Genomic DNA, 20,160 nt, shown 5'->3' with positions numbered 1-20,160 from the left:
TTCAAAGTTTTGTTACGTGATATTCAGTATTCCGATGTCACCGTCTTTTAACGCGGGGTCTCCTAAAAGGTGCTCGCTGGGACATCCAGGCCGGCGTCATCAACGAGGCCCGCCTCATGGACCTGACCCCGGCCATGCCCGTCATCTCGGTCCGAGCCGTTCCCAACGACCGGCAGGAGACCCGGAACATCTACGAGTGCCCGCTCTACAAGACCAAGATCCGCGGGCCCACCTACGTCTGGACCTTCAGCCTGAAGACCCGCGAGAGACCCGCCAAGTGGGTTCTGGCCGGGGTGGCTCTGCTGCTGAGCGTGTGAGGAGGAAACAAAAGTCGCGCTTTGTGTGACGACGATGAGTTTTATTGAAAAAACACACACGGGTTCAAACACACACACACACACTTCTCTAGCAAACTTCTAGACGCTGCGTTCAAGTTACTCTGGAGGGTTTAGTCGCCAAGCAGCCGATTGACAGACGACGAAAAAAATGGATATTTGAGTAAAAGTGTTGCTTCGTTTTTTCCAAACTCGTTTTAATCGCTGTCGGACCAGTCCAGCGCCATCACGTCCACGGCGGACGACGTCATGTTGATCTTGGTTCCGTGTCTCACGCTGCAGCTCTTCACAGAGTTCTGATTGGACGACGCCCTCATGCTCACCTGCACCCCCGAGTGGACGCCGAGCGCCTCGCCCCGCATCTTCTCGCCCAGGTCCCCTCCTCCCCCCCCCGCCCGGACCACCAGGTCGCTCCGGTGACCCCGGACCCCCAGCTCGCTCCTCACGCCGCGACCCCCCATGACCTTCATGACCCCCAGGCCGCCCACGTCCCCCAGCGAGTCCATCTCCGCCATGTCGTCCATGTCGAGGGACAGCATGTCCCCCAGACTCCCGTGGAGACCCTTGAACATGGTCTGGAGCCGCCCCCCTTCCATCCCTCTTTCATCCAAGCTCTCCCCCAGTTTCTCTATCTCCCACCCCCCCTCTTTCCTCTCCTCCGCCCCCCCGGAGTATCCCCTAAGCATCGTGGTGACCCGGCTCCTCTGCACCCCACCTCGCTCTCGGTCCCCGTCCCCCCACGAGCGCTCCTCCCGCTCCACCACTCCACCGGGGAAGCTCCTCACCGTCACCTGCACCCTCCCGCCTCCCTCCAGGCTCCCCCCGTCCTCCCGCTGCCCCCAGCTCCTGTCCTCCAGCGTGCCCTCGTCCTCCTGCTCGTCGTCTCCGAAGCGCCCCTGCATCCCCCGCAGCATGATGTGCAGCCGGTTGCTGTCCAGCGACCCCACTCCTCGGTCCAGCATGGAGCCGCCCCCTCGCTCCGAGTCCCCGTTACTGAGCGTGCGGAGGAGAGAGCTGACCCCGGCGCTGCTGACCCCGGCGCTGCTGACCCCGGCGCTGTCCGAGTCCTGCGAGTGCGAGCGGAAGAAGGAGCCGGACGAGCTGATGGACAGCGGCGTGAAGAACTGTCGGGAGGGAAAGGAGGGGAAAGTTAGAGGCGGCGCCTCCATGTTTCTACCAGGATTGTTCAGGATCCTCACGGGCGACATGTTGGAGCGCTCCATGAGGAGGGAGGTGGGGCTCGGGGTCATGTTGGATCGCTCCATCAGACGCTCCTCCCACAGCCGGAGACGCCGCTCGCGCTCCTCCAGCTCCTTCTCTTTGGAGTAAAGTTCCCGCTCCAGCTTCCGGAGACGCTCCAGGGTCGACTCGATCTCACACCTGAGAGACACAGACGTTCATTCTTGAGGATTTATTTAATATTTTAATTTTGGACTGAGTCCATCTTATCATTTTCATTTTATAGTCGTCATTATTATGTTAGAATTTGTATTCATTATTGTTTTATTTTTCATTTATTGCTGTTTTTGAACGTATTTCTAACGCATTCTGAATGCCTTAATGAAGTATTTATATTTAAAGTTCCTTGAACACTGACAAGTGTCACACCAATTTTGACTTGTAAAGTTTTGACGAGTTAATGCCGCCATCTTACTTCAGAATTTTCCATTTTGCAAAAGATTTGCGTCACAAAATTCTTAACTCATCGTACAAGTCAGATGCTGCTGCTCATGCTAATGTTTTGTTAGCATAGCGCTAACTACCTCTGCATTAAATTTAAAGAATATTGATTTAAAAAAAATCTTTTTTCTGTCTTTATTAACTAAAGAATTTACTAAAAAAGCTCCAAGGTGCAAACTGAAAAGTGATTAAAAAATGTACTTTAAACTCAGTAACAGAATGGTTTTAAAGAAAAACCCTCAACATTATTTGTTTTCTATTCAATCATGTTTTAAATCCATGTAGGTTGGAGTTTAGGAGGAATTAACTTACTTTTATGTGAAATTGTATTTTATATAATAAAGTATGATTTCACTTTTATTTACTTCCCATGATTGCAGTTAATGTGTTTTTGATGTTGAATAGTTTAAAAAGTACTCACTGGAATGTATTTTTTAATTTAAGTTTGTAATCATAGTTGTAAAGTATCACTAGTGAAGGTTTGAGTTGCACCTCCTTACAGCTAAAAATGTTTATTTTAAAGTGTACTTTAAATGCATTTCATTTTATTTATTCCTTTTTACACGAGAGAAGCGCTTTTAAATGAACAAAATCTATTTTCTTTTTATTAGTTATTCATTGTTGTATTGATTTTGATTTTCAGAAGACTAGTAACCTGAGTAGAACATTTTTAATAATTACAATTTTAATAAACGCGGAAAAGCTTTATCTGCAATATCTTCCTCAGCCACGAGAGAGCGCCAGTTCACCCGGACTGGTTAAAAATAGCGGCTCACACTCTTAGTCCATCTTCATTCATCTTGATCTCCGTGTCTCTGGAATATTCTCAGAATCTCGCACCTCCAACCTTTCCCGGACGTCGTCCCCGTCTCACCCCGTCTTGTTGGTCTCACAATGTTCACACACTCTTGTTGCCGCATCTCCGGACCCTCTTGTTCACCCCTCAGTGACCCCCCCCCCCCCCCACTCTTCCATAAGACCTTATTTTAGACTCAAGAGAAGCTCTGGGGTCACAGCTGGAGTGTGAGACAGTCCAGTGTTGCCATGGCGATGGTGCTTGTGTGTGTGTGTGTGTGTGTGTGTTAGTGTGTGTGTACCTCCACTGGTCCTTGTTGTGCAGGAAGGAGTTGCACTGGTCGGGGAGTCTGCTGTCGTGGGACATGGCCTCTAAGGTGACCAGCACCTGCTTGAACTGAGGACGCTCCTGGAGGCGACACACGGGTCAGGAGAGTCGCCTCCAGAGATTAACTTAACTTAACTTACCTTCGGGTCGGCCTGCCAGCACCTCCGCATCAGCTCCGCGAAGCTGACGGGACAGCTGGAGGGGATGGTCAGCCTCTGCACACACACACACACACACACACACACACACACACACACACACACACACACACACACACACACACACACACACACACACACACACACACACACACACACACACACACACACACACACACACACACACACACACACACAGAAGGTTGAAGTGTTTTTCCACTGCTGAGTCAGGAGTTCAAGTCTTTGTTTAGTGAAGCAGGAGGAACAGGGAGGAGGAACGTCTTATGTCGGCCATTAGTGCTGCAGACTTGAGAGACAAACGCTCGAACTCTCACTCACTGTTTTTTAAATAAAGCTTTGTAAAGTACGTGCACTGTCTTACAGTGTTCTGTGAAGCAGTGCACTTAGTGGAGTGCGCTGTTCGAGACACGGCACTAGTTCGAACCAGTTCCTGGTTCACTTCCTGTCGACCAATTCTGATGAGAACAGGTCGAAGTTCAACTTGATTATTTTCTTAACTCAACGTCTTTTATATATTTTTATTTATTTATTCTGTGTATACTATATTGGACTATTTTTAACTTTTTAAAATATTTATATTTATACTTTTTATATTTACATCTCTGCTGGGTTTTTTTGTGTAATGACAATAAAAGAAAGTCTTAAGTCTTATCTTATTGATCGATCTTAAAGTTATCGGGCCTTGAATACGTTTCTTAATGTCATTTACAAGAGTCTTAAGTATTGTCTTTATGCCTTATTTTCACTCACATCTGCAAGAATCATCTTAATGTTCATCTTAAAGAAAATCTTTTCTCTGAGATGTATCTAAATGCCTGAAGTCTCTTAAATATTTGTCTTAATAAAGTCTGATTCTTGTGTAAAAGAGATATCTTAAAGAGTTATACTGAAGTATCTTAGATTATTATCTTAATGTTCGAGTCTAAGGATAAGATCTCATCATATAATAACCAAGTTATCTTAACTTAAATTTTCTGGAGATTTCTTCCAATCATATCAGTGATGTAAGGAGGAGTCTGACCATGAATAGCTCTAAAAGTAAGATCCAGAATTTTAAAGTTGATCCTGAAAGAAACTGGCAGCCAGTGAAGAGTTTTAAGGATCGGAGAAATGTGAGTTCTTCTACTAGAGCAGCTCAGAATTCTCGCTGCAGAGTTTTGTATTAACTGCAGGCGAGACATCTTAATATCATATCATTAAGATTTATCTCAAAGGAATCGTCTGCAGTGGAGAACAAAAAACACTTTGCACCTCCATCACCAGCTCCTGGTCACAACTAGCGCCCCCTACATGTTATTCTTCTAACGGCAGCTGCAGGAGGTTCTAATGGTTAAAAGACAAAGTCCTGCTTTATAATAGCTGCTGAACTGGAAACACTTCCCTCGGAGGATGAATCTTAAAATACTCCGATGGAGCGGGGGGGAAATCAGAGTTATTTATGGAGGGAACTTGGAGGCCGGCCAACAGCTACACAGGAATCATGTTCTGTGACACACCAGTGTGTGTTAGCATGTGTGTGTTAGCCATGTGTGTGTTAGCATGTGCGTGTTCGCGGACGTTTCTACTGGGATGATCGGCTCAAGCTAGCGAGTCGTGAACCGTCTTCCCCCTGCAGGCTCTTCTGAGAGTCTCGTAAAGGTTCTAGCCGAGGGGACGGGGGTTGAGGGTTGAGGGTTGAGATCCGCTGCTGTGTGTCCAGGCCTTACAAGAGCAGGGACTGACATCAGGGGCTAAAAATACTCCCTCGCCAGCTCGCAGTGGAAACCATGAGAGCATCGCATTGTTGCCGCGAGGAGAAAGTGTCCGAATGTGTACCACGAACCTCCTGCTTCTCCACCACCAGCCAGGCCACCTGCAGCCCCTCGAAGCCTTTGAACGGGACCTCCCGCGTCAGCATTTCCCACAGCACCTGAACACACCACGGACAGGTGTAAGAAAGAGACTCGGAACCAAACTGTCTAAACAGGCACAAGAAGTTAAAAATTTAGTAGTTGTAAGTTTTAGTGTTGGAATCTGAATTTATGACTCTCTTATTACTGTAAGTCTGTCCCAGCTACACGGGGCAAGAAGCTGTCATTCCATCACCTAAAGACAATTGAAATATATCTTAATATTTGTTGGACAGGGGGAGGAAACTGGAGTTCTCAGAGGAATCCTACAAACACACGGTGACTCCATTTATTTTGATGTTTACAGTTCAGTTAAACATGTTTTATTTACTTCACTTTTTGTGAAATTTGTGTTTTTTTGTTTATCTTTTATAGATAGTTGTTAAAAGATACACAACTGATGAAACATTTATGTTTTAAAAATGAAACTTTATCTTTGATGTAAAATTATTAATCTGTAATATTATAAATCAGAGATTTTGACTTGCAACAGCAATTTTTTATGAAGATAAAAAAGGTGAAAAAAAACATTATAATGTATTTTCACTATCAAAATATAATTTTTATCGTTGAATATACATTATTTATTTTATTATATAACCATAAGTGGAATGTAAGATTTAATCCATTTTTATATAATAATAAATAACAAGTTCTACTCATGTTTTCTTTAGCTTGTATTTCGTTTAATTGTATTACATTAAAGTACGAAAAATAAAAGCCAGTCTGGAGTTCAAGGTTTACACGGACCTGCAACCTGCAATGTTTTACTTCTTAAAAAAAGCTCTAAAAATATTTTGATTTCACATCTTTTTTTTGTGGAAATGTTAGATTTTTGTTTGTATCTGCGACATGTACAACCAACGATCAAAAGAGGGTGAAAAGACTCACCACGCCGTACGAGTACGTGTCGCAGGTCTCGGAGACCGGCAGACTCTGAATGACTTCCGGGGCCATCCAGGGAAAAGTGCCGACCACCGTCATGTGTGTGGTGTGAGACAAGAACTTGGAGGCCCCGAAGTCACAAATCTGCACCAGAAGAAGAGTGAAAGGACGGACGAGTTTGGAAAACAAGTTTTGCTGCAACAAACCTTCAGGACTTTCTCTGCCGTCATCACGACTGCGGGGACAAAAGGGTCAAAGGGTCAGTGTTGTGAAAACTGAAGCTCTGGAAGGAGAAAAGTTACCGTTCCGTGACTTCAGGTCTCTGTGAATGACTTTGACGGGAGCTTCAGCATGAAGGTAGTGAATCCCTGCAGACACAGCAGAACATCAGCGAGAAACCTCTGATGAAAACGTTTCATTTTAATGACAATTACTGTTTTAAACTGATATATTTAACAATTGTTTTTGTTGAAACTGTAGGAGGAACAGTCAGAAAGTAAATAAGTAAGTAATGGTCATTTGAAAAGCGCCTTTCTAGAACAGGGTCACAAAAAACTTGAACAATCAAAAGCAATACACAGTTAAAATATATACTTTAAAAGATCAAGACACATAAGACAAAAACAGGAGTCCCAGAAAAACAGGGAAAAGCCTGAACAAATAAAAAGTTCTTAAGATCATCGTCTTCAGTAGATCATCAAACACAGAGAGAGAGGAAGATTGTTCTAAAGCTTAAGAGCAACAGTCTGGAAGGATTTCTCTCCTCTGGTTCTGAACCGTGTTCAGGAACCATCAGATTCTGATCCACAGACCTCAGAGCCCGAGCTGGGGTGTAAGGCTGGATCAGATCACTGATGGAAGGAGGAGCCTGACCATGAATAGATCTGAAAGTAAGAACCAGAATTTCAAAGTTGATCCTGAAAGAAACTGGCAGCCATTGAAAAGTTTTAAGGATCGGGGAAATGTGAGTTCTTCTACTAGAGCAGCTAAGAATTCTCGCTGCAGTTTTGTATTAACTGCAGGCGAGACAGCTCCTTCATGTTTAGACACGAAAATAAACTGTTATTAATAGTCAATAGTCCAGACGAGAAGACACAAACCCATGGACTACAAGCTCCAGATCATGTTGTGACACTATTTTTCCTAGTTAAGATTTTTTTCTCAGTTAGAGGAAACAGTTTATGGTCAGTTTTCTGCAGTGTTGCACTAGAGACATGTCTTCGTTAAATACAACACCCAGGTTTCTCAGGCTCAGTTTGACAGACTGACCTAAGTCACCCAAGTACTGACTCAACCATGGAACCTTGTCATCGGGAGCAATAACCAGAGTTTCAGTTTTGTCCACATTTAGCTGTAGAGTGTTTTCACTCAGCCATTGTTTGATTTCTAGCAAACAATTGACTAAGCTGTTCAGCCTCTGGGGCTCAGTTGGATCAAAAGAGCAGTAGAGCTGGATGTCATCAGCAAAAATGTGGTAAAAAACATCAGGAAATCTCTGAATGATTTTACCCAGGGGAATCAAGTACAGCAAAAATTAAAAAAAGGGCCCAAAACAGAACCTTGAGGGACTCCACACAACAAATCCGCTGATTTAGACCTTATTTGATTGGCAAAGTATGACGAGAACCACTGTAAAAGAGACCCAGACAGTCACAATTCATCCCTTAGTCTTCTCAGCAGGATCTGGTGATCAACTGTGTCACCCGAATGTGGTTACCCGAATCAGCCGACATCATGATGTGACTGGACACCTTCAGTAAGACTGTCTCCGTAGAGTAATGTTTGCAGAAGCCAAACTGAAACTTCTCATGGATGTCGCTCTGATCCAGGAACAAAGACAGCTGCTCAGACACCACCTTCTCCAAGATCTTGGACAAGAATGGAAGCTTAGAAATAGGCCTGAAATAACTGAGGTCAGTCGGGTCTAAGCCTGGCTTTTTGAGTAAAGGCTCCACAATGGCATGTTTAAATGCATTAGGAAAAACACCTGTGGAAAGGGAGAGGTTCACCATATTGGTAACCCAGGGGCCAATTACAAACTCTTTAATAAAGAGCCTATAAGGAAGGACGTCGGATGAGCAAGAGGACGGTTTCATCTTGTTCACCAGTGCTGAAATATCGGCTAAAGTCACATTGTTAAATGAGCACCACAAACTGGACAGTCTCAGTGACAGCAGGGGTTCCACACAAAATGGGGGGGGGGGGGTTTCTCTTTGATCAACTTCATTTTGTCTGTGAAAAACCTTAACAATTCATTGCTGTCAGCTTCAGAGATGTCAGGCGTGATTGGAGCAGCTGGATACATGAGAGAATTGATGGTGTAGCAGAAAAACTGCCTGCAGTATCGGCTAAGATAACACGTCTCTGAGACCTAACTTTCCAGGGCTGAGGTTCAGGGATGAAGTCCAGGTTAAGCAGTACAAGAGGATGATCACTTGGATGGACATCATGTACAAACACATTAAAAATGTTCAGGCCAAGAGAAAAAACTAAAAGATCAACTAACAACTAACATCAAAATAGTTGCTCAAGACGAGGCCCGTGGGGCTCATCCATCCCATGACCTCCATTAATAACGTCCTGTAAAACCCATAAAACACTGCAACAGAGGCTCCGAAAACAGTTACAAGAGTAGGGCTGTAGCTTTACACAAATCTAACAATCTGATGCTATATATTCATCTCACGATACAATCAATATGATATATTCAGCTTAAAATATGATTCAACATGATATATTCAGATCCAGTATGATCTGGAGCTTATTATCGATGCATTTGTGTCTACTCGTCTGGACTACTGCAACAGTTTGTTTTCATGTCTTAAAAAGAAGGAGCTGTCTTGCCTGCAGTTAATACAAAACTCTGCAGTGACAATTCTGACCCGCTCTAGTAGAAGAACTCACATTTCCCCGATCCTTAAAACTCTTCACTGGCTGCCAGTTTATTTTAGGATCAACTTCTGGTTCAAAATTCTGGTTCTTACTTTCAGATCTATTCATGGTCAGGCTCCTCCTTACATATGTGATCTGATCCAGCCTTACACCCCAGCTCGGGCTCTGAGGTCTGTGGATCAGAATCTACTAATGGTTCCTGAACACAGTTCAGGACCAGAGGAGAGAAATCCTTCTAGGCTTTTGCTCCTAAGCTTTGGAACGATCTTCCTCTCCCTCTGTGTTTGATGGATCTACTGACTTCAAGAAGCATCTTAAGACATTCTTATTTGTACAGACTTTTCCTTGATTCTCTGAGACTTCTGTGTTTGTCTCAGTGTTGTCTTGACCTTAAAGCATCTATTTTATTGGGTATTGTATTGATTGTTTAAGCGCTTTGTGACTCTGATCTAGAAAAGCGCTATACAAATATTACTTACCTACTTACATACCACCATACATATCCAGCGGACGATATATTTTGATACTATATATTCAGTTTACAATACCATTGATACGATACGTTCAGTTTAAAATATGATTTGATACGATATATTCAGCACACGATATAATTCGATATGATATATTCCGCTCACGATGCAATTGATACAATGTTTTCAGGTCAGTTACGATTCAATGCGATATATCTCGATATATTCCGATTTTTAGGGGACATTTAAATTTTGATTGTGGTCTCTCAAGATTTCATTGTTCCTTTAGACGCAACTAATGCATCGGTTGGAGGTTTAATTGCAACGCAAAAATGAATCAACTTTTTGAATATTTGCATGTTCATTGTAAAAACATTTAAAAAACTTGAATTACTATATTTTAATTGAAATCAAAACCATAAGAGAAGTATGACAAAAAAAAAAAGACATGTTGTACCTTTGGCGATCTGTATAGCCCACGTCATGATCTGCTCCATGTCCATCTCCTCGCTCTGCTCGCTGGACAGATACTCGTACAAAGAGCCTCCACTGGCGAACTCTGTTCCAGAAACAAACACAGATCATGACTTCCACTGAACCAAGATGAAAAAAACAACAACATCTCTTTAGCATAAAATATTAGTGTTAGACGATCTAATCTTATCTTTCTCATTTCATTTTGATTAATAATCATATAATCTATATTAACTGCATCAGGGACTACAATAAAACATTCAACTGTTCCACAAAAAAAGTGTTTCAAACTGTTGACCATTTATTAAGAAAATACTTTTGATCAATCCAGTTTCAAATGTAAGACCCTCACGCCTAATATGGTGAAATGATGTTCTACAAAGTACTGAAAATGTCCCATAATGCCCTGCAACAGTTTGAAGTTTTATTGAGGTCAGGTCCAAAATATTTCTTAAAGATTGTAATTTGATCTTTTCTTGAACCTTCAATGCTTTCAGTGTCTTGCTCAAGGGCACAACTATAGGCTGAAGCTAATGTGGACTCAGTGACCTTTTAGTCCCACCATTAGCTTGTAGCATCTGAACCAGAAGTCTTGAATTATCTCGACATAATTCGGGTTCATGAGGTTTGAGCCGTGGAGTCGAACCAACAACTGACTGGAGTCTGGCGTGAGGCTCATAGAAACATTTTTAAATGTTTCTCATTTTTTCGACGTAGATTTTCCTGGACGAGATCCAGAAGCTCAGATCTTGTGCCAAGAACAAGTGAACGTCTCGAACCTACAAACTGTAGCAGCAGATAAAGACCCAGAATGCACCAGGGGAACATAATTAGAACTTTTTTGTTGAGTTTGTTTAGTTTTTTGTGTCGTACAAGATTTTCTTAACGTCAAGTCTGTGTAGTTTTTTGAGTCAGTATAAGATTTTTCTTTTTTTTTATGTTGAGTTTAAGTCATTTTTGTGTTGTGACTTCATTTGTGGTTTATGTTGAGCTTGTGTAGTCGCTTGTGTTGGTACAAGATTTCTGTTCTTTTTATGTTGAACGTGTGTTATCTTCTTAGTTTTTTTTATATAGACTTTATTTACTTTTTTGTGTTGTGACAACATTTTTGGTTTTTATGTTGAGTTCATGTTGTCTTTTGTGTCATTAAAATATATTTTTTATGTTGTGTTTATGTTGTCTTTTGTGAAGTTAAAATATATATTTCTTCATGTTGAGATTGTGTGTTTTTTTTGTGTCATTAAAATATATTTTTCTCATGTTGAGTTTGTGTCATTTGTTTTGTTGTGACCTCATTTGTGTTCTTTTTGTTGGGCTTGTGTAGTTTATTTGTGAAGAAAGCATTAAGTGTTTTTTTATGTCGAACTTGTGTCGTTTTTTGTGTAATTGAAAGATTTCATATTTTTATGTAAAGTTTGTGTAGTAGTGTCACTTTTTGTTCAGCTTTATGTTGAACATGCTTTATCTTTCATGTTGTTAATAGGTTTTTGTTTTTTATGTTGACCTTATATTTTCTTTTTTGCTGTGAGAACATTTTGTTTTGTTTATTTGTGCAGCCCCTTTGTGTCGCGACATTATTTTTGTTTTTTGATTTTTGTGTTAAGACAACAAATAAAAAATAAAAAAATAAGATCAAATAATAATAATAATAATTCTCTCAATATAACCATCATTTTATCTTTTATTCTTTTATTCACATCGTTACTTTATTTATCCTTTTTTTTTTCTAATACTTACAATACTTGTAAATAATAAAATATTATTTTCTTTTATTACTTAAGTAACGTCCTACACTGTCCTGTATAAAGAGTTGAATTATAGATGTTTTTCCTCATCATAGTAGTTTTGTTGTTTAAACAGAATTAGATTTTCTTCCTCCGAACGAACCACCTGATGCTCAACATGGTTGTCATGTCAACACACTTGGACTAGAATATTAATCCAGAGACATTAAACTCTAGACGTATAATCCAGCTCTTTATCAACCTCGCTTAGCTTTCTACCTCACGACTGTGAGCAAACATGCAGGTCTCAGTTACAAATGTCCTGCCAGGAATGGCATTTAGAATCCCACACACAAACACACGCACACACACACACACACACACACACACACACACACACACACACAGGTCATCAGGGCGAGCGATAATGGCTGATTTGGATGAAATATACGCTGCAGATCTCGTTTTATTTGAGATTAAAGTGGGTCAGAAACAAAGTCTTGACCTGCTTGTTTATCACTTGTGAGATGAGAGCAGAAGAAACGCACAAAGACTAACGTAAACACATGAAACGCACAAAGACTAACGTAAAGACATGAAACGCACAAAGATTAATGTAAGCAGAAGAAACGCACAAAGACTAACGTAAACAGAATAAACGCACAAAGACTAACGTAAACAGAATAAACGCACAAAGACTAACGTAAACAGAATAAACGCACAAAGACTAACGTAAACAGAATAAACGCACAAAGACTAACGTAAACAGAATAAACGCACAAAGACTAATGTAAACAGAGGTAAACAGTCCCGCGAGGAAACTCTTCTGCTCTCAGACTCGTCTGTGACTTTATTCGCCGAAGAAACAAATCGTGATCAAACTGCTCTTGAAGGTCGTAAGTGACGGATGTGGAGTCGGACTCTCAGGGACACACGAGATGTCGCACACGTCTCGCACACACACAAACACACTCACACACACACACACACACACACTCCGGGCGCTGACCTGTGACAATGCCATAGTTGGGAGATTCCAGCACGGCTCCATAAAACTGGATGATGTTCTTGTGACTCAGGACGCTGAGAATCTCCGCCTGAAGGAAGGAACAAAACTTTATATCCACGTCGAGACTTTCACAGACAATTTGATTTAATTCATTCAATAACATTAGTTTAAACTAATTAATATATGTGATTATAAATTTATTCTAACAACATTTACATTTGAATGTGTTTTTCTTCCAGATTATTATGGTTCACGTCATTATGAGGGACACCTTTGTCACAGTAGCTTTTGAGGAAAGAAACAAACAACATGGGAACTTGAAGAAATGAATGAGAAATATTAAATAATTGAATAAAAACAAACAAATAAATATAGTAAATGATCAGAAGACTTTGTAGTTTCACTCTAACATCACGAAGCAAAACAGTCTGAACCACCTTCGTCTGAGCGACAAACATAAGAAGTCGACGTCCATGTTTTTAATCACAAGTCACACAACAGATATTCATCGTCCTGATGCTTTTACTTTGACGCTCCCGTGTCTATTTGTGTGTAGTCTTTTTGTGTGTTAGGTATGTGAGTTTCTGTGTTGAGGTGTTGCATGTGTGGGTTTCTGTGTTGTGTTGGTGGAAGTGTCAGCCTTTTTTGGGGTGCCGTGTAAGTGTTTTCTGTCTCTGTGTTTTGGTTGTTGGTCTTTTTGTGTTAGGGTCGTTTGTGTGCGTGTCTATGTCGATGTGTGTATTTCTGCTGTTCCTTTGGGGTGATGCATGTGTGTTTGTCTTTGATTATGTTTCTGTTCCTGCATGGTGAATGTGTGTTTAGGTGTTGGGGTGGTGTGTGTCTTTGTGTTTCTGTTCTTGGGTGGTGAATGTGTGTTTCCGTTACGGGTGGTGCATGAGTGGTGTTTCGGTTCTTGTTCTCTGTGTGTGTTATACATCTTTATGTTAGGTTGGTGTGTTACTTTGTGTGTTTCCGTTACGGGTGGTACATGAGTGGTGTTTCGGTTCTTGTTCTCTGTGTGTGTTAAACATCTTTATGTTAGGTTGGTGTGTTACTTTGTGTGTTTCTGTGTTAGGGTGGTTTATGTTTGAGTTAAGATGGTGCATGTGTATGTTTCTAAATTAAGGTGGTGGATGTGTATGTTTCTAAGTGAAGGTGGTGCATGTGTATGTTTCTAAGTTAAGGTGGTGCATGTTTATGTTTCTGAGTTAAGGTGGTGCATGTGTATGTTTCTAAGTTAAGGTGGTGCATGTGTATGTTTATAAGTTAAGGTGGTCCATGTTTATGTTTCTGAGTTAAGGTGGTGCATGTGTATGTTTCTAAGTGAAGGTGGTGCATGTGTATGTTTCTAAGTTAAGGTGGTGCATGTTTATGAGTTAAGGTGGTGCATGTGTGTGTTTCTAAGTTAAGGTGGTGCATGTGTATGTTTCTAAATTAAGGTGGTGGATGTGTATGTTTATAAGTGAAGGTGGTGCATGTGTATGTTTCTAAGTTAAGGTGGTGCATGTTTATGTTTCTGAGTTAAGGTGGTGCATGTGTATGTTTCTAAATTAAGGTGGTGGATGTGTATGTTTCTAAGTGAAGGTGGTGCATGTGTATGTTTCTAAGTTAAGGTGGTGCATGTTTATGTTTCTGAGTTAAGGTGGTGCATGTGTATGTTTCTAAGTTAAGGTGGTGCATGTGTATGTTTCTAAGTTAAGGTGGTGCATGTGTATGTTTCTAAATTAAGGTGGTGGATGTGTATGTTTCTAAGTGAAGGTGGTGCATGTGTATGTTTCTAAGTTAAGGTGGTGCATGTTTATGTTTCTGAGTTAAGGTGGTGCATGTGTATGTTTCTAAGTTAAGGTGGTGCATGTGTATGTTTCTAAGTTAAGGTGGTGCATGTTTATGTTTCTGAGTTAAGGTGGTGCATGTGTATGTTTCTAAGTGAAGGTGGTGCATGTTTATGTTTCTAAGTTAAGGTGGTGCATGTTTATGTTTCTGAGTTAAGGTGGTGCATGTGTATGTTTCTAAGTTAAGGTGGTGCATGTGTATGTTTCTAAATTAAGGTGGTGGATGTGTATGTTTCTAAGTGAAGGTGGTGCATGTGTATGTTTCTAAGTTAAGGTGGTGCATGTTTATGTTTCTGAATTAAGGTGGTGCATGTGTATGTTTCTAAGTTAAGGTGGTGCATGTTTATGTTTCTAAGTTAAGGTGGTGCATGTTTATGTTTCTGAGTTAAGGTGGTGCATGTGTATGTTTCTAAGTTAAGGTGGTGCATGTGTATGTTTCTAAATTAAGGTGGTGGATGTGTATGTTTCTAAGTGAAGGTGGTGCATGTGTATGTTTCTAAGTTAAGGTGGTGCATGTTTATGTTTCTGAATTAAGGTGGTGCATGTGTATGTTTCTAAGTTAAGGTGGTGCATGTTTATGTTTCTGAGTTAAGGTGGTGCATGTTTATGTTTCTAAGTGAAGGTGGTGCATGTGTATGTTTCTAAGTTAAGGTGGTGCATGTTTATGTTTCTGAGTTAAGGTGGTGCATGTGTATGTTTCTGAGTTATGGTGGTGCATGTGTATGTTTCTGAGTTATGGTGGTGCATGTGTATGTTTCTGAGTTATGGTGGTGCATGTGTATGTTTCTGAGTTATGGTGGTGCATGTGTATGTTTCTGAGTTATGGTGGTGCATGTGTATGTTTCTGAGTTAAGGTGGTGCATGTGTATGTTTCTGAGTTATGGTGGTGCATGTGTATGTTTCTGAGTTAAGGTGGTGCATGTGTATGTTTCTGAGTTAAGGTGGTGCATGTGTATGTTTCTGAGTTATGGTGGTGCATGTGTATGTTTCTGAGTTATGGTGGTGCATGTGTATGTTTCTGAGTTAAGGTGGTGCATGTGTATGTTTCTGAGTTATGGTGGTGCATGTGTATGTTTCTGAGTTAAGGTGGTGCATGTGTGTGTTTTTGAGCTAAGGTGGTACATGTGTATGTTTCTGAGTTAAGGTTGTGCAAGTGTGTTTCTGAGCTAAGGTGGTGCATGTGTATGTTTCTGAGTTAAGGTGGTGCAAGTGTATGTTTCTGAGTTAAGGTGGTGCAAGTGTCTTTCTGAGTTAAGGTGGTGCATGTGTATGTTTCTGAGTTAAGGTGGTGCATGTGTATGTTTCTGAGTTATGGTGGTGCATGTGTATGTTTCTGAGTTAAGGTGGCGAATGTGTTTATGAGTTAAGGTGGTGCATGTGTATGTTTCTGAGTTAAGGTGGTGCATGTGTGTGTTTTTGAGCTAAGGTGGTGCATGTGTATGTTTATGAGTTAAGGTGGTGCATGTGTATGTTTCTGAGTTAAGTTGGTGCATGCGTATGTTTCTGATTTAAGGTGGCGCAAGTATATGTTTCTGAGTTAAGGTTGTGCATGTGTATGTTTATGAGTTAAGGTGGTGAATGTGTTTAGGAGTTAAGGTGGTGCATGTGTATGTTTCTGAGTTAAGGTGGTGCATGTGTATGCTTCTGAGTTAAGGTGGTGAATGTGTTTATGAGTTAAGGTGGTGCATGTGTATGTTTCTGAGTTAAGGTGGTGCATGTGTATGTTTCTGAGTTAAGGTGGTGCATGTGTATGTTTCTGAGTTAAGGTGGTGAATGTGTTTATGAGTTAAGGTGGTGCATGTGTATGTTTCTGAGTTAAGGTGGTGCATGTGTATGTTTCTGAGTTATGGTGGTGCATGTGTATGTTTCTGAGTTAAGGTGGTGCATGTGTGTGTTTTTGAGCTAAGGTGGTGCATGTGTATGTTTCTGAGTTAAGGTTGTGCAAGTGTGTTTCTGAGCTAAGGTGGTGCATGTGTATGTTTCTGAGTTAAGGTGGTGCAAGTGTATGTTTCTGAGTTAAGGTGGTGCAAGTGTGTTTCTGAGTTAAGGTGGTGCATGTGTATGTTTCTGAGTTAAGGTGGTGCATGTGTATGTTTCTGAGTTATGGTGGTGCATGTGTATGTTTCTGAGTTAAGGTGGCGAATGTGTTTATGAGTTAAGGTGGTGCATGTGTATGTTTCTGAGTTAAGGTGGTGCATGTGTGTGTTTTTGAGTTAAGGTGGTGCATGTGTATGTTTCTGAGTTAAGGTGGTGCATGTGTATGTTTCTGAGTTAAGGTGGTGAATGTGTATGTTTCTTAGTTAAGGTGGTGCTTGTGTATATTTCTGAGTTAAGGTGGTGCATGTGTGTGTTTCTGAGTTAAGGTGGTTCATGTGTATGTTTCTGGGTTAAGGTGGTGCATGTGTATGTTTATGAGTTAAGGTGGTGCATGTGTATGTTTCTGAGTTAAGGTGGTGCATGTGTATGTTTCTGAGTTAAGGTGGTGAATGTGTATGTTTCTTAGTTAAGGTGGTGCTTGTGTATATTTCTGAGTTAAGGTGGTGCATGTGTGTGTTTCTGAGTTAAGGTGGTGCATGTGTATGTTTCTGAGTTAAGGTGGTGCATGTGTATGTTTCTGAGTTAAGGTGGTGAATGTGTATGTTTCTTAGTTAAGGTGGTGCTTGTGTATATTTCTGAGTTAAGGTGGTGCATGTGTGTGTTTCTGAGTTAAGGTGGTTCATGTGTATGTTTCTGGGTTAAGGTGGTGCATGTGTATGTTTCTGAGTTAAGCAGGTGCATGTGTGTGTTTCTGAGTTAAGGTGGTGCATGTTCGTGTTTTTGAGTCAAGTTGGTGCATGTGTATGTTTCTGAGTTAAGGTGGTGAATGTGTTAATGAGTCACGGTGGTGCAAGTGTATGTTTATGAGTTAAGGTGGTGCATGTGTTTGTTTCTGAGTTAAGGTGATGCAAGTGTATGTTTCTGAGTTAAGGTGGTGAATGTGTTTATGAGTTAAGGTGATGCAAGTGTATGTTTCTGAGTTAAGGTGGTGAATGTGTTTATGAGTTAAGGTGATGCAAGTGTATGTTTCTGAGTTAAGGTGGTGAATGTGTATGTTTCTGAGTTAAGGTGGTGCATGTGTATGTTTCTGAGTTAAGGTGGTGCATGTGTATGTTTATGAGTTAAGGTGGTGCATGTGTATGTTTCTGAGTTAAGGTGGTGCATGTGTATGTTTCTAAGTTAAGGTGGTGCATGTGTATGTTTCTGTGTTAAGGTGGTGCATGTGTATGTTTCTGAGTTAAGTTGGTGCATGCGTATGTTTCTGATTTAAGGTGGCGCAAGTATATGTTTCTGAGTTAAGGTTGTGCATGTGTATGTTTATGAGTTAAGGTGGTGAATGTGTTTAGGAGTTAAGGTGGTGCATGTGTATGTTTCTGAGTTAAGGTGGTGCATGTGTATGTTTCTGAGTTAAGGTTGTGAATGTGTTTATGAGTTAAGGTGGTGCATGTGTATGTTTCTGAGTTAAGGTGGTGAATGTGTTTATGAGTTAAGGTGGTGCATGTGTATGTTTCTGAGTTAAGGTGGTGCATGTGTATGTTTCTGAGTTAAGGTGGTGAATGTGTTTATGAGTTAAGGTGATGCATGTGTATGTTTCTGAGCTAAGGTGGTGCATGTGTATGTTTCTGAGTTAAGGTGGTGCAAGTGTATGTTTCTGAGTTAAGGTGGTGCAAGTGTGTTCCTGAGTTAAGGTGGTGCATGTGTATGTTTCTGAGTTAAGGTGGTGCATGTGTATGTTTCTGAGTTATGGTGGTGCATGTGTATGTTTCTGAGTTAAGGTGGCGAATGTGTTTATGAGTTAAGGTGGTGCATGTGTGTGTTTTTGAGCTAAGGTGGTGCATGTGTATGTTTATGAGTTAAGGTGGTGCATGTGTATGTTTCTGAGTTAAGGTGGTGAATGTGTATGTTTCTTAGTTAAGGTGGTGCTTGTGTATATTTCTGAGTTAAGGTGGTGCATGTGTGTGTTTCTGAGTTAAGGTGGTTCATGTGTATGTTTCTGAGTTAAGCAGGTGCATGTGTATGTTTCTGAGTTAAGGTGGTGAATGTGTTAATGAGTCACGGTGGTGCAAGTGTATGTTTATGAGTTAAGGTGATGCAAGTGTATGTTTCTGAGTTAAGGTGGTGATTGTGTTTATGAGTTAAGGTGGTGCATGTGTTTGTTTCTGAGTTAAGGTGATGCAAGTGTATGTTTCTGAGTTAAGGTGGTGAATGTGTTTATGAGTTAAGGTGGTGCATGTGTATGTTTCTGAGTTAAGGTGGTGCATGTGTATGTTTCTGAGTTAAGGTGGTGCATGTGTATGTTTCTGAGTTAAGGTGGTGCATGTGTATGTTTCTGTGTTAAGGTGGTGCATGTGTATGTTTCTGAGTTAAGTTGGTGCATGCGTATGTTTCTGATTTAAGGTGGCGCAAGTATATGTTTCTGAGTTAAGGTTGTGCATGTGTATGTTTATGAGTTAAGGTGGTGAATGTGTTTAGGAGTTAAGGTGGTGCATGTGTATGTTTCTGAGTTAAGGTGGTGCATGTGTATGTTTCTGAGTTAAGGTGGTGCATGTGTATGTTTCTGAGTTATGGTGGTGCATGTGTATGTTTCTGAGTTAAGGTGGCGAATGTGTTTATGAGTTAAGGTGGTGCATGTGTATGTTTCTGAGTTAAGGTGGTGCATGTGTGTGTTTTTGAGTTAAGGTGGTGCATGTGTATGTTTCTGAGTTAAGGTGGTGCATGTGTATGTTTCTGAGTTAAGGTGGTGAATGTGTATGTTTCTTAGTTAAGGTGGTGCTTGTGTATATTTCTGAGTTAAGGTGGTGCATGTGTGTGTTTCTGAGTTAAGGTGGTTCATGTGTATGTTTCTGGGTTAAGGTGGTGCATGTGTATGTTTATGAGTTAAGGTGGTGCATGTGTATGTTTCTGAGTTAAGGTGGTGCATGTGTATGTTTCTGAGTTAAGGTGGTGCATGTGTATGTTTCTGAGTTATGGTGGTGCATGTGTATGTTTCTGAGTTAAGGTGGCGAATGTGTTTATGAGTTAAGGTGGTGCATGTGTATGTTTCTGAGTTAAGGTGGTGCATGTGTGTGTTTTTGAGTTAAGGTGGTGCATGTGTATGTTTCTGAGTTAAGGTGGTGCATGTGTATGTTTCTGAGTTAAGGTGGTGAATGTGTATGTTTCTTAGTTAAGGTGGTGCTTGTGTATATTTCTGAGTTAAGGTGGTGCATGTGTGTGTTTCTGAGTTAAGGTGGTTCATGTGTATGTTTCTGGGTTAAGGTGGTGCATGTGTATGTTTATGAGTTAAGGTGGTGCATGTGTATGTTTCTGAGTTAAGGTGGTGCATGTGTATGTTTCTGAGTTAAGGTGGTGAATGTGTATGTTTCTTAGTTAAGGTGGTGCTTGTGTATATTTCTGAGTTAAGGTGGTGCATGTGTGTGTTTCTGAGTTAAGGTGGTGCATGTGTATGTTTCTGAGTTAAGGTGGTGCATGTGTATGTTTCTTAGTTAAGGTGGTGCTTGTGTATATTTCTGAGTTAAGGTGGTGCATGTGTGTGTTTCTGAGTTAAGGTGGTTCATGTGTATGTTTCTGGGTTAAGGTGGTGCATGTGTATGTTTCTGAGTTAAGCAGGTGCATGTGTGTGTTTCTGAGTTAA

General features: G+C 41.0%; 2 protein-coding genes across 3 annotated transcripts in view; one reads left to right on the top strand and one right to left on the bottom strand.

Annotated features, from left to right (window-relative positions):
* dnah9l (dynein, axonemal, heavy polypeptide 9 like) overlaps positions 1 to 366 on the top strand; it is a 35,183-nt gene extending 34,817 nt beyond the window's left edge. For both annotated transcript variants that reach the window (XM_087811499.1, XM_087811498.1), the window contains exon 71: positions 70 to 366. In XM_087811499.1, the coding sequence (XP_087667625.1) occupies positions 70 to 317 (248 nt within the window). In that variant the 3' untranslated portion in view covers positions 318 to 366. The remainder of the gene's footprint in view (positions 1 to 69) is intronic.
* The window catches only part of map3k20b (mitogen-activated protein kinase kinase kinase 20b), a 31,662-nt gene continuing 11,839 nt past the window's right edge, over positions 338 to 20,160 (bottom strand). The window contains exons 2-11 of the mRNA XM_087811508.1: positions 12,661 to 12,748; positions 9,911 to 10,012; positions 6,394 to 6,459; positions 6,298 to 6,326; positions 6,098 to 6,235; positions 5,140 to 5,226; positions 3,279 to 3,353; positions 3,113 to 3,219; positions 1,535 to 1,715; positions 338 to 1,459 (exon numbers count right to left, since the gene is read on the bottom strand). Coding sequence (XP_087667634.1) covers positions 533 to 1,459; positions 1,535 to 1,715; positions 3,113 to 3,219; positions 3,279 to 3,353; positions 5,140 to 5,226; positions 6,098 to 6,235; positions 6,298 to 6,326; positions 6,394 to 6,459; positions 9,911 to 10,012; positions 12,661 to 12,748 — 1,800 coding nt within the window. The 3' untranslated portion in view covers positions 338 to 532. The remainder of the gene's footprint in view (positions 1,460 to 1,534; positions 1,716 to 3,112; positions 3,220 to 3,278; positions 3,354 to 5,139; positions 5,227 to 6,097; positions 6,236 to 6,297; positions 6,327 to 6,393; positions 6,460 to 9,910; positions 10,013 to 12,660; positions 12,749 to 20,160) is intronic.

The sequence above is a fragment of the Callionymus lyra genome, chromosome 16 (assembly GCF_982586985.1).
Source record: "Callionymus lyra chromosome 16, fCalLyr1.hap1.1, whole genome shotgun sequence".
NCBI classification, from domain to species: Eukaryota; Metazoa; Chordata; class Actinopteri; order Syngnathiformes; family Callionymidae; genus Callionymus; species Callionymus lyra.
The sequence above is the reverse complement of the archived record's forward strand: the minus strand, read 5'-3'. Positions and strand labels throughout refer to the sequence as shown.